This window comes from Erythrolamprus reginae, chromosome Z (genome assembly GCF_031021105.1).
Source record: "Erythrolamprus reginae isolate rEryReg1 chromosome Z, rEryReg1.hap1, whole genome shotgun sequence".
Lineage (NCBI taxonomy): Eukaryota > Metazoa > Chordata > Lepidosauria > Squamata > Dipsadidae > Erythrolamprus > Erythrolamprus reginae.
This window is the reverse complement of record NC_091963.1, coordinates 125,186,578-125,204,701: the sequence shown is the minus strand read 5'-3', so window position 1 is coordinate 125,204,701 and position 18,124 is coordinate 125,186,578. Positions and strand designations below refer to the sequence as shown.

Genomic DNA, 18,124 nt, shown 5'->3' with positions numbered 1-18,124 from the left:
AGAAAAAGCACCTTGAAGCTTCCAGAGGGCAAAAATGGCCTTCTTCAAGGCCAAAAATCAGCTGGCCAGCGCAAACATGAGCACTGGAGCTGACATAGGGCAATGCCTGGTGTGTCTTCCGATATGGTTCCGTATGCCACTTGTGGCACACGTTCCATTGGTTCACCATCATGGTTCTATATCATCTATAAAATACTTACAGGAAATAAAGATAAAGTTTTTGGGGTGGCTGTCACACTTCTCAAACAAGAACATTTTTGAAAATCTGGGGGAAAAGATCCCAAACATCTCACACTCTATCAGCTTTAACGGGGAGGTAAAACACTTCCAGGAAAATAAGGAGGAGTGGAAGAGAAGGAAGAGATGACGAAGCTTCCCTGGCTTCACAAAATGTTTGTTATATTTGTCAAAGAATTACAAAGTACAAGCTGAAGGGTATCCAGACTTTTGTACTTTTCTTATTCTGAATCGGTAAACAGCTGCATGTAAACAGTAATTATGCATTCAAATTTGCAGCAAGATGGCTTGCTTGCTTTATACCATGTAGAGCTTGTGTCAGCTTCTGTTTGCTTGGGGATTCACTAAAGCATATAATTTCACTACAGATGCCTACATTCATGCATGCAACTATAGGGTTGTGTTTTTATAAGGAAAACACCACAAATTGTCTTCCAACATTCAAAGCAGACTTAATTCTATTAATTGAAACTTCAGTTTCGGCCATGCAGCCCTGGGCCACTGTCTGCCTCAAACTAAATGAAAGTCTTGCTTCTTATTCTCCGTGACCAAAGCTCCACCTAGCTCATTCATTCCCACAAATTTGCTATGGAATTTTGTCTGTACTTGCCTTTTTCCTTCTGGGTCAGCAGAGCTGAGCTGGTGTTGACTGCAGTAGAAGCTCTCACATTTGTTGGAAGCCAGTGTCCACTGAGAAGGTGAGAACCCAGTGATTGCCCCTTGTTCCATTCTCTCTCACAGGATAGGTGGCTTTGCCGGTGCAAGGCCATCTGCTGGAATGTACCAAAGGTCCGGTTACAGTCTGGGCAGCGATGGTTCCCTCCTGACTCTTCTCTCACAAGCTTGGACCCTACTACATAAGAACGTTCCCGCCACTGCTGACTACTCTCCACGGCACGAGCCGTGGCCTGCAATCGTTCAGCACAGCTTGCATCACTGTAACCCATGAAAGTGCCTGTACTGGCTTTATCTGATGGCCGAGGAGAGAGGAGAGATGGATACAGGGCCTCACAACCCACAAGTAAACTCTGTGCTGACCTTCCTGGTCCTGGTCCTCTTTGTTCACTCTGGAGCCCCAGCTTGCTGAGATGAACCTTCATGTGGTTTTTCAGGAACCATGGTTCCTTGAAGCCACGCCCACACACCTGGCACTTATGGTCAAAGGAGTCTTTGTGCTTCCGCATGTGACCCTTAAGGAACCAGGACTGGGTGAAGGCTTGACCACAGACCTGGCAGCGGAACTCTGTAGGAGTGGAGGCAGAGGAGGAAGGGGTGGGTGTGGAAGCAGGAGGGGTGGGTGGAGCTGTAGTGGTGGGCACAGGGGCAGGAGGGGTGGGTGTCCAAGCTGCTGGGGTGTTATGAGCCTGTTGGTTGTGCCACTGAAGTTCTGACTCCTGTGTGGCAGCAAAAGAACATTCCCCACACTTATACGGCTGATGGAGGATGCGAAGGTGGCGCTCGCGTTCCCCTGCGGTGCGAAACTTGCCCTTGCAGAAAGAACAACGGAAGGTGGGTACAGGTTGGGGTGGAATAGGAGCAGCCATTTCTTCCTCCTCCTCCTCCTCCTCCTTTTCCTCTTCTTGACCCCGCAGAAGTGCCCGCTCTTCCAATTCAAGCAGTAGGCGGCTCTGGTGACTGAGCCGGGTTTGGGCCTCGGGACAATGGGAACGCAAATGGAGACGTAAACTGGCACGCTGCCCTGCCTGGTGGCCACAGTAGGGACAAGTGAGTGGATAGGAGCTGGTGTGGATACGGGTGTGCAATGCCAGGATGCTGTTGAAGCGGAAACGCTTGCCACAGATAGGACATGGATAAGGTCGAGCCTCCCCTCCTGCCCCCCCTGGCCCATTAGAGTAATGTTGTAAGTCCAGCTCCCCATTGAAAGCCATAAGGTCAGCTTCATCACTGGAAGACGAGGAAGGAGAAGGAAGGGCAACACTGGCTGAGTTGGCAGAAGGCAATTGGTAATCTGCACCCTGTAGGAAGAGGGAAAGAAAAAAGTTAAATCCTTTAAACGGAATCTTTTCTTTTCCTAAGTGTTTTTCAATAAGTAATGTAGCATAAAAGCTTGATGGTACAGGAAAAGATGAATAACATTAACTTCCTTGCAGAATGAAACAGGACTCTGGATTTCCCTAGTGCAGTTTGCAAGCAGGTGGCTGGCATGCTGTCTTTGTACAAAACAAACAGAAACCCTTCTGTCCTCAACTAGCAACCTTTCCACTCAGCATTTTGCAAAGCAGTGGCTGAGAGAGAAGCAGCCAAATAACTTTCTTTCCTATGACTGGAAAGCAGAAGCTTTGCTTTATTGTTAGAGGGAAATAGGAAAAAGGAGACTCCCAAGATCAGGTGTCCCAATTTCCTTCACTAAGAGCATTTTGGAAAATCTATCAACTCTTACAAATAAATCTGTGTGTCCATAAAAACGTGAATCTGGGTAATTATATCCCATGATAAGACATTAAAACATGGTTGTGAATCAAAGACGGGTAAAAACTTCAGACCAGTAAATGGAAGAGAGAGGGGGGAGGGAAGGAGGGGGGGAGAGAGGGAGAGAAAAAAATAAAAAACTGAAGTGCAAAACAAATTTAGTTGGATTGTAAAATCTGCCTTCAAGGCAAACCTCAGGAATTATTTTAGGCTTATAGTAAAATTAATATTAGAGAAATATTGTTAGGAGTTTTGAAATTGTTCCATTATGTTCAAGTGTTCTCTAGTGGAGATGGGACTTTTGTTATCTTTCTTATTACCTGTGAAAACTATTATTGCTACCGTACTGTGTCCCATTCTGACCCCAACTAAAGCTAATATTCTGACCTAGGCTTCCTGATAAGTTCACACAGCACAAACAGTATCTCACAAACCTCTTTTTATTGTTAACAGCTGCTAATTGTCTGCATTAGCAGTCTTCTGAAGTTCAAATAAAGTAAAACAAGCCTGTTCTTTTCAACAGCTGCTAATTATTGTCATTAGCTGTCCATTTAGGTCCAAACAAAATCAAACAACTCTGACTAAAGGTCTTTCATGTAAAAGCAGATAACACACACACCCCTTGCTCTTCTTTGGCAAGCTGCCAAGGAACAGTTTGCAGGAATCTTTATTGCAGGAAAGTTCAAACAGGAACAAAGACAGAGGCTTGAGTTTCAAAGACAAGATCTGGAAATGAACTGAGTTGCTTCCTGCAACTCACCCATTTGTGTTGTTCACTTAAAAGCCTATGGGAGGGGCCAATAATCCCCAAGTAGTCCTCCTCTGGAACCATTGATGCCTTTTGGCAGTTCTGCACATGTACACATTGAGAACAGGCTCCTCCTGTTCTTCTTCGCTCATGTCAGCCTTGGCTGAATCCCTGCCTCTGGCCTCGAGCCTTTTTTAGACTCCAGGCCTGCCCCAGGTTCCTCCCCAGCCTCTTTGCTGTTAGCTGCATAGGCCACTGGTGACCACAATACCAGCTTCCTCACTGTCTAATTCTGCTGCCAGCTGCACAGGCCACTGGCGGACCACAGCAGCTAAGAGTGCTATGTGTCAGGCACAAACAATCAAATCCACACATGATGAATTCAATTAGCTATTTTATTGCTCATGCCTCTAACACAGGAATCTTCTGAGACTGGTGGTTTGCATTTAAGCCATGCTACATAAGGTTCAATGACATTCAAGAGTCAGACTTTGCCCTCTTGTGTGTACATAGAGATAACTCCTTGCCAGTCTCTCTCTCTGACATAAGAAGCTTATGGTGGGCTAGTTGAAAAAAGCTTCTGTACTTGCTGGCTATGAATTGCAATGGCAGTATTCTGTTAAGTTGTCTGATTTTTAAAAATATTTAATGGCAATCTAGTTGTTAACCACTCTGGAAAGAGGAATATCCATAAAAGTAAGCTATAATAATTAAAATCAGTAATATGTAATTACTTCTCCACCTTGCCCCTATTAAAAGTGCTTCTTTTTCCAGTTTCAATGGATTTTGAAATTCAGTATTTCACTTATGGGGAGCTAAGAGAACTTAAACCATTATCAAGTTAATTTCAGGTGATTTTAGAATAATTTACTTTGATAGGGAGGAAAAAAATCATTTCAAGAGTTTTCCATCCTGTTATATTCAACCCTTGGTTTTATGACTCAAGCCACTCACCTCCATGGTGCTCCTGATCACATGCTTTAATCCTTGACTGATGATAGAACAGCCAGCGAGAGCCAAGTTGACATGTCACCCTTGTTAGGTAGACGTATCAGCTGCAACAAAGAGGGTAGTGGAAGTCATATACCGGTAGATGAAAAGTAAATATTTTAACAACAAAGGCTATTTTGAAATTAATGACTATGCTCACACTACAATATGATCAGTTTACATTTGGCCTTTGTGTTACACAACCCAACCAATAGTGTTATGTTCTGTAAACTACAATTATCAAAGCGGGGCTTAGAATGATGAGCACACTAGGCCAGTACAGTATTTCATAAGTATGGAATTTTCAACCACACATGCTTCCCCATAACTTAATTTGTTTCTATAGTTAACCTCAAGTGTGTGTGGAATAAAACTAAATACCCATGAAATTATCCAGTGTAACTTACTTGCTACTGGTACACAATTGAGGGAGCTTTTACCTATCAGGCAAAAGTCTTCCAGTAGACTGCAAGGATTATTTCCAGGTGGAGTTTAAAAACAGAAGAATGGCTCTTGGAACATATCTCTTGGAAACCAGCTCCACTGGACTCCTTTCTCAAGCAACAAAGACATAAATTGAGGGCTATCAACTGACTTGAAATATTAAGCTCTTCAGTCTCTTCCATAAACCATGATTTCAGTATTTCAGTATTATTTTACAAAATGGATGCCTGCCCTGCCTTTTTTTCACTTTCCTCAACACTTTCCTTTTTGTTGAATTGTAAATTTGCAATCAGGTCTGTTCTTTCAATAAATAAACATTTTGCCCTGATGTTCTCTAGAGACTGCAGAGAAAAATGAAAACATTTTAAATACTGATGTGATACAACCTGACAATGTTTACCATATTTTTCGAAGTGTAAGACACACTAGAATATAAGAAGCACCTTAATTCTTGCTGGGAGCAGAGAGACAAGAAAAAAAAGAATTCCGCCTCTGCCTACCAATATCAGGATTAGCGGGGTCCTCACTTCCACTGGGATTTTGATAACAAGCATCACAGATGTTTTTAACTGTTCTAACAATGAAAATGAATTTTGCTTTCTAAGATTACAGAAATGTGAAGTGAATAAGAAATTACAAGTAGTCATATATGATTGTATAATTTCTATGTTTTTGTATTATTAATAAAACGTATTAGTAGCAGATATTCCTTGATTTTTCAGAACCCACTTTTGTTGCATAAGGTAAATCTCAGATTTCTGCTATGGAAGTACAGTAGTCAGTTTACTTGTATAAGGTGACTAAATTTTCCAAGAAAAGCCTCCTCGGGTAATACTAGGAAAACTTAGAAGAATAAGATTTCTTTAAAGCACATATTCTTCGAATCTTTAATCAGACTTTCTGTTTTATCATGCATGTCTTGACATTTTTTTCTGCAAAAATTGGGATGGAATTTAACTGGAGTGAGTGGGGTGGGGTATGATTTTTATGAGGGCAAAAGACAGACTTGGTTCCCCAAATGCCCTGTTCTTACCTACATCCGTAGGTATTGAAAGCTGGGCTTTCTCACAGCAAGGCCCAATAGAGAGGCAGCACATCAGTCCTCCTGGACCTGCCATTTCATAAACATGCTACCAGGCTTTTCAGAAAGCCCCTGTGCCTTTGCTGCCTCGGTTGGAGGAGCCTGAATCCCAAAGCAGCCCAAGGAACTGTGCTGAAAGCCTTTTAAATGAAAGTGTTTTCAGGTAGCAAATTCCCCTCCCCGATTGCAAAAAGGGTGCCTGAAACTGAGGATCTGGAGGCAAGGGATACCAGGTGGCAGATTCTCCTCCGTTTTGGGGGAGGGGGAATCTGCCATCTGGAATCTCTTTCCTTCAGATCCTCATGTCTCAGCAACCTTTTTGCAATCAGAGAGGGGGAATCTGTTGTTGAAATGCGGGAATCTAGAGGAAAGAGATTCCAGCTAGCAGATTCCTCTTTTTGGGGAGGGAGAATCTGCCACCTGGAATCTCTTCCCTCCAGATACTGGCATTTCAGGTACCCTTTTTGCAATTGAAGAGGGGGATTTGCCACCTGAAAATGCTTTCATTTAAAAGGCTCTCAACACAGTTCCCTGAGCTGGGATTCAGGCTCCAACTGAGGCAGCAAAAGCACAGGGTTTGCTGGAAAGCCCGGAAGCATGTTTTTTGAAATGGAAGGTCCAGGACTGATGTGCTGCCTCTCTACCAGGCCTTTCTGAAACAAAGCCCGGCTTTCAATGCACTTTCCCAGGATGCTTCACCCCATGTGGATGTAAGGAACCCCTGGAACCACCCAAAAATGCAATGCATGGACCGTGTGGGCAGGGCTACATTCAAAGTATGAGGCGCTCTGAAAAATACAGTAGTTCACTGTTGCAAAATAATTGATTTAGAGAAAGCTGACAATAATTTTATCTGCAGTGGATCTTTTACCAATATTTCATGAGTTATCAAAGCAGGGGGAATTCAGCAGTAAGAAAACTAGAAGAAAGACATCCGAATAAAATAAGAAAGTATTTTAGCCTTTGATTTCTACTTTTCATAACAATTTTATATTTGCTGCAAGCAAGTTAGAACCAGGCAGAAGTACGAAGCAGATATGAATAACAATGCAAGAGAAGCCAAGATGTATTGCCTTTCATTATTCTCCATCTTATGCAAATATTAAGATATTTAAGATATTAAGATATTTAAGATAAGACAGCATCTCTAGTTCAGTCTTATTTGCTGTGATCATTTGTGATAACTTTTAATCAGATTCACCAAAATTGATCCCACTGAATCTTCCAAAGAAAATTTTGTGAGATGAAGATAAACATTTTAGTTATATTTGTCCTATAACATGGAAAAACCAACATTTCAATTTATGATCATGAAACTCAAGTGACTACATTGGGCAAGTCACTATTTGCATTAGAGTTAAGGAAGCCTGTTGGATGTTAGTTTTGATGTTACCAAATATTTTCCAGTGCTTCAAAGAACCTCACAATGCAAGCTTTTGCATATACAGTATAATATCCCATTGCTTTGCACAATTCAACAGAGTGCACACACATCTCAATATTTTTTAGTAAAAGCATACCTAAGTTTCCCGTATTAATGCCAATAAAAGCACGAGGCTACAAATTGGGAACTCAAAAAGGGTGATATAAACTCTGTTGATAACATCTGTTACTTGAGGGCCTTCCATTGAAGTAATATTCCTTCCTAATATTATTTGTTCTGGTTCCAGAAATATCCTAAAATATTATATGTAGGTGTGGTTAACAGTCCCTTCCTCCTCCTAATGTTAGTTTATCTCAACAATACCAGGGAATAGTCAGCAGCAAAACCATTAATAGCAGAATGAAATAATAAACAGTAGCTTTTATAAAAATATTGTTTTGGCTATGAAAAACATTTATACAAAGTTATGAGCAAGAAGGAAATAGGACAGCTGAAGGAAGGGAAACAGTGAGCGGGCAAATGTGGATCTACGGAGGGAAAAAATAGGGCACTTAGAACTAGAGATAAAACAAAGGAAGCAACAGATAAAAGTAGATGAAGGCTTGTTCAAGGGAGAGAAGAAAATGAACCAGTGCTGCTGACATGTGGGTCTCTTGCTAACTGCTTTCCACTAATCCACTAAGTTTGATCATATTAAAATAAATGCCAGGAAATTCTGAGCAGAGAGATATGTATCTGGCAAAGTTACATATATATGGCACGCCCCAATATGTATCATATGCAGCTGCGCACTGATTGGCATGGGATGCTCCTTCTCACTCCATTTTAATTCAGGCAAAGCTGTCATCTTTACAATTATATTCATCTGGATCTCAATCTCCAGATGTTGACAAAAGATTTTTGGAATTCTTGCAGCCTCTACTTTTGTGATAAATTCTCTGATTGTGGATGAAAGGATTAGCTAGCCATGTTCCAGCAAAAATGCACATGCATATCCAGTTTGAAATCTTAAGTGGAGTGGGGCAGTAGCTATACAAGAAAATTAAGGTATTGAGAAAAATGGGTGTATGTATGTATAATTTTGTTATCTTCCAATAAGCTGAAGGCATACAGTCATGTGAAAAAGAAAGTACACCCTATTTGAGTTTGTATTTTACATGTAGTACATAATAAAAATCATCTGATCCTTCACAGTTCTTAAAAGTAGGTAAATAAACCTCAGATAAACAACACATGACATATTACGCCATGTCATCATTTGTTTTACAAAAAGACACTTTTTAATTAACATAAACATGTTGGATTCAGAAATACTTCCTAGCTCAGTCGCCTAGTGAATGAGTGTGAATTTTCATTAAGATCATAGCAAATCTCCTCCAACACACTAATGCATGCATATTAGCACATTTGCATCACTTTTTCTGTTTATTTATTTATTTATTGGACTTATATGTCGCCTCTCTCCGAAGACTCGGGGCGGCTGTTTACTGTTTTCAAGAGAAAGAAATGGTAGGAATTTCTAAGAATGAATTTCAGCAACAGCTCCAATCCTTGGGGATCCTTTAAGAAAGCCAAAACTATTTAAAAGTTATAAATCACACTATATTTGATGTTAGCCAAAAGGTCAAGAAGCATTCAAGAAAATTATATATGGAATGTTAACTATTTATTGTTACAATATATTATATATTTTTCTCTTGCATTTTTCCACTTATTTTTAAGCACATTGTATTTTTATAGTATTTCTTTGTGGTTTTTTCTTTTGTTTATTAATTTTTGTTATTGTATTAAAAACAATAAACATTATTTTAAGCAATAGATCCTGTCAAGGATTTGATCTTAAAATGGCTATAGCTATTGTAGGAGGTTAGCACCTACCCTTCTCCTAGAAAAATGGGATATCCTAGGAAATATAAAAAAGGTATAACATTATATACAATGTCTCCGGAAACCTGCTTTTAAGCAAGGAAAAAGACCTACTCTTAATAGTTCCCACCATTGTCCATGTGCCCATCAACGAATGGCTTAGCTCACTCATGGCCCCCATCTTTGTTAATAGCAGGACCAATCTATTCTACATAACAAAAGAATACAGCCATATTAAAAATTGTCCAAAGCCCTTTCATTACACCATCGCCCAGCAAGACTCAACTAAACTTGAATTCAAAAAACACAGCCTACAAATTGCCCCTGCACTGCAGTATGGGAGTCTGACAAGCATTTCTTGCACAGATGGGGCCCAAGATGGGGCCCAAGAGAGAAAAAGAGAGCATAAAACATATTGACAAAAATAATCAGAAGTCCAAATACAAACTGAATAGACAAGGCCTTGCAGACAACCCTCACTCTGTAAAAGATCTTGGAATACAGTACTCATATCAAATGACCTAAGTGTCAAAGGCTACTGCAACAACACCGCCAAAGAGGCTTCAAGAGTTGTTAACCTAATCTTACATAGCTTCTTCTCCGATATCACACTACTAACCAGAGCATACAAATTTTTCACCAGACCAATCTTTGAATACAACTCATATGTCTGGGAACCCACATCACATTTTGGACATAAATAATTAGAAAGTGTCCAGAGATACTTTATGAGAAGAACCCTCTACTCCTCTACTTTCAACAGAATATCTTATGCAACCAGACTTGAAATCCTAGGCCTAGAAACAAAGAACTGTCGCCTTCGACACAACCTAAGCATAGCTCATAAAAATCACCTGCTACAACGTCACTCCTGTCAATGACTACTTAAACTTCAACCACAACAATACACAAGCATACAACAGATATAAACTCAAAATAAGCTGCTCCAAAATACAACTTCAGCAACCGAGTAGCTAATGCCTGGAACTCACTATCTGCCTCTGTAGTTTCCTCACCAAACCCCAAAACCTTACCCTTAGTCTACCCATTGTTGATCTCACCCAATTCCTAAGAGGTCAGTAGGAGGCATGCGTAAGTGCACCAGCATACCTACCGTTCCTGTCCTAATGTTTCTCTCTTATTAGTTCCCATCTCATGTACATGAACAGAATTATATCTATATCAATACATACTAGAATAAATAAATAAATAAATAAATAAATAAATAAATAAAAACAAGAAAATTATCAGTGTATTGCCCTTTTTCTCTTGACCCAACATCTGGAAGTATATGATCCATCTACTCTGTTCAGAAGCTCATGCCATGTCCACCTACCATTAAACCTTCTTTCCGAGAAACTTCCATGAATCCAGTGTCTTTTTCTCCACTTAAAACTGAACCCAAAAGAATATTACTTCCAACACTATAAAAGCCAAATTTCAAAGCAGTCTGGATTCTGAGATCATTTTTCATACTAAGTCTTAACCTGATACTGATGATCAAATACAGTAGCTGGATTCACAAATGTAATGCTAAACCATACATCAGGAGTCTAATAAAACCTCTGTTGGGTCAAGGACTTTAGTAGGTTTTCCAGACCTGCCTGAGAGCTAAACAATAAAAATGGGGTAGGCCAAGACTAGTTTTTGCAAATATTTCAATAGTCTAACAAATAAAATGGATTTCTTAAATCCATGCAAAGGGGTCTACGACAGCTGGAGCCAATTCACCATGGTCAACTCTCCATGGCCAATTCACCATAGCCAACTCACTGTGGGACAACTCACCACAGAGCAAGAGGTACACTAGCATCGGAGAAGTAACCAAATGGAATCAGTAAAACAAAATGCCAAAGAAGAGACAAAATAAAACGTGAATGACAAAAATGAAAATATTTTTTAATTATTTGAAATAATTGAATTGTCCTACAGTGAGTTGTCAGTGGCTAGTTGTACCATTTTGCATGCAGACATATGTCCTTGGCAGGGTCAGGCCACCATTCCTGGCCCTACTGGAACAGGTCGAAACACACGCACATGCTGAATCTCGCTCAAGGACACATGTGTGCAAGATTTCCAGTTTTTTTTCGCTTCTGCACATGTGGAAATATGCCAAAATACGGTGACCGCCACCACTCACCCCGCTCACTGCCATTTACCCCGCCACACTGCTCGTGGTGGCTCCATCCCGCCGCTCACGGCAGCACTGCCGCAAATAGCTCACCCACCGCCTGCTCTGCCACGCCGCCATCCACACCGTGAGCAGCCCACCTGGCTCTTACCTTTCTCCAGTGCGTGATCTCCTGCACGGATGCCGAGAGCATGGCACAGGGTGCCCCAAGCTCCAGCTGCGCGGCCTGCTCTATGCTCTCCTGTGCCGCAGGCATCTCTCTCTCTCGTGGCGCGGGAGAGGAGAGAACAGGTCATGTGGCCAGAGCTCATGCTTGCCACTTTCACTGTTGGCCCCAGCTGCTGCTCTAGGCAACGCAGTAAGATTCCGGCTGCTGCGCATGTGTAACAGCCGAAATCATGCGGACGTCCTTTCAGCAGTAAAAATTGCTGGTTTCTTTGCTTCCGCGCATGTGGCAGCAAAAAAAAAATATGGTAATTTTTTATCGGCACGTGCATGCCTGGCAGCAATGGAGCTAAGATACATGCTCCATTGCTGCCACAAGAATGGCATTCCCACCATTCCAGCCGGTAGCCGGAAATAGGCCAAAATAAGGTAAGTGACCACTACTGCTCACCCCGCTCATCGCTGTTTGCCCTGCTGCACCACTCATGGTGGCTCCATCCTGCCGCTTGCAGCAGCTCCACCGCGAGCAGCCCACCCACTCTGCCACTCTGCCGGGCCGCGAGTGACCCGCCCGGCCCTTACCTTTCTCCAGTGTGTGATCTCCTGCAGGATGCTGACAGCATGGCGTGGGGAGCAGGCCGGGTGGCCCCAAGCTCCAGCCGCGTGGCCTGCTCTATGCTCTCTCGCGCCGCAGGCATCTCCCATGGTGTGGGAGAGCAGAGAGCAGGCCATGCAGCCAGATCTCATGCTTGCCGCTTTTGCTGTTGGCCCCAGCTGCCGCTCTACACACCGCAGCGAGATCCCGGCTGCTGCACATGTGCAACAGCCGAAATCTGGCATGCGGACATCGCTCTGGCAGCAAAAATTGCTGGTTTCTTTCCTTCTGCGCATGCGCGGCAGCAAAAAAACTGTTAATTTTTTACCGTAATTGCACGGTTGCACATGCTGCATGCCCGGCTACATACTCCATTGCCGCCACCAGAACAGCATTCCCACCGTTCTGGCTGGTAGCCCATCTCTGGTCCCTGGTCACTGTGGGCAATGCAAAAGGTTTCACGGTGTGCTACATTCCACTCACAAGCTACATTTGTTTTGCATCTCTCTCTTAAAATATAGTTTTAAACTGCATAGTCTAGCTCTACATACTATGCCAATATCAAACTATGGTTTAATCCAATATATGAATTGTTCTACAAATTGAATTATGAGCCCAATTTAATTCACCTGTTCCAAAAATGCAGGAGAGAATGTTCACTATATTTAGTGGAGATCTATTTGTAGGCCTCTGAATTATTTTTTCAGCCCGAGTTTAATTACCTGAAATAAAAATTATTTGGAGCATTAAGCATTGTGACTTATATAGTTATATAAAGGGATAGCTGGAGTGGTAGATCTAAATGAAAGTCCTTGTTTTGAATGTATGCCTTCACAATCTTGAATATGGAAGGAATCATCTGTGACATTTTACTCCTTACGAATCTTAGAATAGAAAGGGTCTGTATGGTATGTGAAAGCTAACAATGAGAATGTAAGCAGCAAGGTGAAATGAGGTAGTCTCCTCTGCATTCAGAGGATTTAGCAAGAGGAGAAACAGTTGGAGGGCAGAAATCTAAACTTACATTCATAGCAGGGTTGAGCATGAATGAATCAGAGCTGTGAACTCATGCTGTTATCATATGACAGGCTTGCCCTGCCCTCAGATAGCAATAGACCTCACAGACGAACTGAGAAAAAATATGAGAAATTATCTATCCAGAGGTTATATTCACTGTAGTAGGATAATACCTTCCACAGAACTGACATTTTATGTTCATGGCTGAGAGCCTCGTGTTTCATTTTGTTTTGTTTTTCAACTTCCTGTGCTTACAGAACCATGGGATCAGAGAGGGTAGACTTCGTCTAATTGTTTCAGCCTTACATTTGGACAGAGCATATATTTTTCAGAAGAAACATCATGCCAATCCCAAGGCCTCAAGCAGTATATTTTTTAGGTATTGTTTGAGCAACAAATATATCAATTTTAACAAAATAATTCACAACTAAAGAGAAGTGTCAAACTATTAACCACTGCTTTTAGAATTATAGAAAGTTTACTATTTATGATGACTTGACTCATACACTGCATTAAATCAGATTCACTTGGTTGTGGTTTACTGAATAAACTATAATAAACACCATGCTATCATAAACCCTGGTTCTGAAATCAGAAGGGATGGGTTGCAGTACACAGTAAACCAAAACCAAACCACATTAAGTTTTAACTGTATTCTATGAATTCAGCCTATCATTAACACAAAAACAAATCTTCCTCTTAGATGTCATTTCTTCCTGTTTTTCTTAAGTACAGGCCTTATCTGTGCCTTTAGAATTGTAATCTAAAATGATATACATATTCCTCTGGACATAATGTTACCCCTGATGTGCACTGCATACTTACAATGCCCTTTGAAACATGTAAAATCAGCACAATTTTTCATGTTTCAAAGGACAGTTTTACAGGAAATATAAATAGTATTGTGAGGGCTTTGTTAAGCAAACTCCACACTATAGATTTTCACCTCTTTCAAGATAACTGGGACTTGTCTCTTTCCCCAGAAAAATCATGGGAATTGCATTTAGCAGAAATCTTAAAATTTTAGAGAAATATAGCCCTCCCACAGTTCTACCAAAGGAAGAAATCATCATTTAAAATTATTTACATTCATGCTGTATATATCTATTAATTTGTCCTAATTCTAGGAAAGCAAAACTTGAATTTTCAGTAAATTCTGGATAGATTGAAAGAGCAGAAAATATTTGATAATCAAAGACAAAAAATGGTTGGTAGATGTATGGATGGGTTTGATATTATTTGTTTACATGCTACCCAAATTATCCCAGTGGCTCTGGTTAATTTAATAGTATATTATTTGGAATAAATCATACTTCTTCAGAATTGGTGTCCTTCAAAATATTAAATTACTATAACTTCCATTATCCAGCCTGCATGGCCATTGCAGTTTGACAAGCATTATAGTCTAACCAAGTAGACTGTAATAGAGGAATAAACACAGTGGTGGGATTCAAATTTTTTTACTGCTGGTTCTGTGGGCGTGGTGTGGCTTGATGAGTTTGGCAGGGGAAGGATACTATAAATCTCCATTCACACCCCACTCCAAAGGAAGGCTACTGCAAAATCCCCATTTCGTCACAATCAGCTGGAATTCAGAAGGCAGAGAATAGATCGGAACAGGACCAGTCAGAGGTGGTATTTACCGGTTCTCCAAACTACTCAAAATTTCCGCTACTGGTTCTTCAGAACTGGTCAGAACTTGATGAATCCCACCTCTGGAATAGAGGCGGTAAACTCAGGTAGATCTGTGACCACTTGTAGAATCCCCACTAATATGGAGCACCTTTGAATGAATCAAGACAGTAAATAAGTGTGGCAAAATCTTACTCATATTGTTTTACTTGTAGAGACAAAGCTTATTTTTTCAATATAGTGATCTTATAATAACATCACAAACTTGTACAAACAAGCCCCTGAAGAAACAGGCTAAACAACGCATCAGGCTTCCAGGATGCACAGAAGCATTCCATAGGCAGTAAGGGCACTGCATAAGTTCCTTTTCATTATCGTCAGAATAGCTCTGTGCCATTTGAAAGCTTACAATCTTGAAATAAGTGCAATTTGAAAACTTATAACTTATCTAACAAAAGGCACTCAGGAAAAATTACCCTCTCAGAAAGAGGATTCTCCTATCCAAAGCTTCGTTTTTTAATAAAATGGGAGCAGGGCTCAAACCTGATTGAAAAACAGTCCATTTTGGAAGATCTGTCCCAAAATCATAGAGTGGAAGCAGCTAGTTTTTGTTAGCAGGGAAGGGAAAGAAAACCTACTTGTCCTTCAACTCATTTTAATTTTATTTATTGAAAAATTCAAGGATTATGAATTGAACCTAAGCCCTGATTTAGGCATTGTACACCAAATGTTATACTGCCACCCTTATTAAGAATAGCTGGCTGCCTAAAATGGTGGCGTAGCTTGCTGTACAATTGCTCAAATCAAGCAGCAATGCTGGTGGTATTCACAGGCCTGGAGAAAAGATAGCTGATTCATTTTGGCATCATGCCATGCTGGGCCTATGACAGTAGCATTCTAATGACGAATGTGTTAAACATACACACATACATACACACACATATACACAAACAAGGTCTTTTGGGCCCACTCAGTGCAAAGAAGGCAGATTGTCCTGTTTTGTTTGTACAAAACACAGAGAGGGAGTTATTTTTTTAATGCAATGTAACTGTACCAAGGGGTGCTGAGGATAGAAAGTGCCAATTCATTTTTTTCGCCTGAATAAACAAGATGGCTACTTCTTAGAAAAAGGCAACTTAAAGGGGAGAGAAAAGAACAGTGGCAATTTTCAAGGATCCCCACTGCCAAACTGGAAGGGTGGCTGCCAGGCCTCAAGCCAACTCCCGCCAACTTCCAAGCCATGAGGGAGCAGGGGGAGGATATATGAATGGGAGCAACCAGTCTCCACACATCACAGCCATGCCTTGGCCTGTAAGACAAGCGAGTGACTGTCCCAGCAAGACACGGATCTCCCCCCCCCCCTTCCCACCCACACGCCCCAAACAAAGGGAGCAGCTGCCTCAGCAAATGCTCCAGTGCACATTGGGGGGGGGGATGGGAGGATGAACCAAGGGAGCTGTTCCCAGTGACTAAGAGCTACTGATCTTCCTCCCACCACTCCCTTCGACCCCACCCAACATAGTTTTCAATCTTTGAGTGCTTCAACTTAGCACTGGGTCATTAGACCACCGATCTTCCCACCTCTCTTCCTTTCCTTGCCTGTGCCCTAAAAGGCTCAAAAAACCCTGTGGGGCTGGGGAACAAAAACCACCAGCTCCAAAGTGTGCCAGTTGTGAGGGTGCGGGGGAGGGGAGCAAAGCCGAAGGGGGGGGCAGCTTTTAGGTGCAGCCTCAGCAGTCTTGCGTTACTTTCCGCCCCCCCCCCCGCCCCCAAATCCTATGGCTGTAAGCCACCTGCTCTTCCACCCCTTCTCCGGAATGTTTTCACCCCAAATATCCTCCGCGTCCTCCTATTTCCTTTTTCTGATTTCCGCAAAAGGGTTCACCCCCACCTCCCCACACACGGCAATTTAGTCAGTCACGTGGATGGGGGGGTGAGACCAGAAGCGGGGGGGGGGGCGGGAAAGGGATATAGAGAAAAAAGAGAGATGGAGGAAATCGCCTGGGTCATTCGGGGATAAGGAAGCCCGAGGCCGAAACCAGGCGATTTCCGTGCGCCAAAGCGGTGCGCGCCCAGAGCGTGGCCCAGTGCGGTCCCGTGGCCGGCTTCCTCCCGCCCCAGTAAGAGGAAAAGTGAAGCCCGAGCCGCGTTTCCTCTCCTGCCATGCACCTGCTCTGGGTGCCGGGCGAAAGGTGGGGGGGGGAGAAGAGACGAGCGGCCGGGCTGGCGGGTTTTCTGGGGAGGGGGCCGCACGGTGGGCGGGCGGACGACACGGCGCAGCGCAGCTACTCACCAAGGCGCACGGCGAGGCGGCGCGGAGGAGGGGGCGCTCCGGGGACCCGCCGCGTCGTCGGGGCTGGGCCGGGGCGAGCAGCCTCCCCGCCAATGGGGCTCCCCCCTCTCCTCTCCTCCTCGCCGTCTCTCGCTCGATTGCTCGCTCGCTCGCTCTCCCTTCCTCCCTCCCTCTCCCTCGCTCCCTTCCTCCCTCCCTTCCATTGTACGGAGCCGCAGGCAGCGGCGGCGATTTGCATTTCTGAGCCTTGCGCGGCGAGGGATCACCCGGTTCCATTGTGCGCTCCGGCTCGGCCGGGGCAGCCCTGCCTCGAGGGAGGGGGCAACTCAGATTGGAAGGTAGAGGGAACTAAGAAGATAAACTTCGAAACACGGCCTGCTCTGCTCGGGCATCGCGGGGAGGGGGAGAAGACGGGGAAAAATATTCGTGCCACAAAAGTAGGTGCACCCAAACCCCTTCTGCCCAGCTTCACCAAGGCGGCCCTAGGAGTGATCGGAAAAATAATACCCGATAGAATAGTAGATTGCCACTTACTTCATTTGCCCCCCTCCCCAGAGAGAAAATGGCATGATGGGTGGCACTACTCTGTCACAAGTTACTGTCTGCACTCTGATGGGGGCCCGCGGAGGGACACAGCCAGTTCTGGGATGGTATTTCATACAATCGTAAGCCAAGAACTCCCTGCCTCTGTTAGAGCCAAGCATACAGTAGTGCAATTGAAGATTACAGAGCAGAGGATTGAAGAGGCAGGATCAGCCTGTCTCAGCCTGCTCAGTTAGGCCACGAAGGGGGTGGGCAGAAGAGCTGGTAACTTGGCACAAGCAAGCATTGTCTGCTTTGTAATACATTAGTGGAAGAAATCAATACAAATTTTTGGGATGACGGAGTGTTCCTGGCAGGAGGGAGGAGAGCAGAATGTTAGCCCACTATAGTTAGGCATAGACTGGCTTTGTTTTACTGCACCCTGACTGAAAGTACAGGCCAGGATTGGCATTACTAATTGGTACTTGACCACACAGCCATTTTAATATCCCAAAGCCTTCTCATCTTTTAAGGTTGGTAGATATAAGACTGACCATTGCTGCGATAAAGGGTGGGATGCTGGATGGCT

At 43.0% G+C, this 18,124-nt stretch overlaps 1 protein-coding gene across 4 annotated transcripts in view; it reads right to left on the bottom strand.

The window, feature by feature from the left end:
- Nucleotides 1-17,568, bottom strand: part of ZNF219 (zinc finger protein 219) — a 28,916-nt gene extending 11,348 nt beyond the window's left edge. Inside the window, exons 1-4 of one of the 4 annotated variants that reach the window (XM_070726594.1) lie at nt 17,014-17,140; nt 14,732-14,871; nt 4,370-4,470; nt 848-2,213 (exon numbers count right to left, since the gene is read on the bottom strand). In XM_070726594.1, the coding sequence (XP_070582695.1) occupies nt 848-2,213; nt 4,370-4,375 (1,372 nt within the window). In that variant the 5' untranslated portion in view covers nt 4,376-4,470; nt 14,732-14,871; nt 17,014-17,140. Of the gene's footprint in view, nt 1-847; nt 2,214-4,369; nt 4,471-4,812; nt 4,892-14,731; nt 14,872-17,013; nt 17,174-17,547 lie in introns of those variants that run through there. The other 3 variants (XM_070726598.1, XM_070726595.1, XM_070726596.1) reach the window with 3 other exon arrangements.
- Between the last annotated feature and the right edge of the window lie 556 nt (nt 17,569-18,124).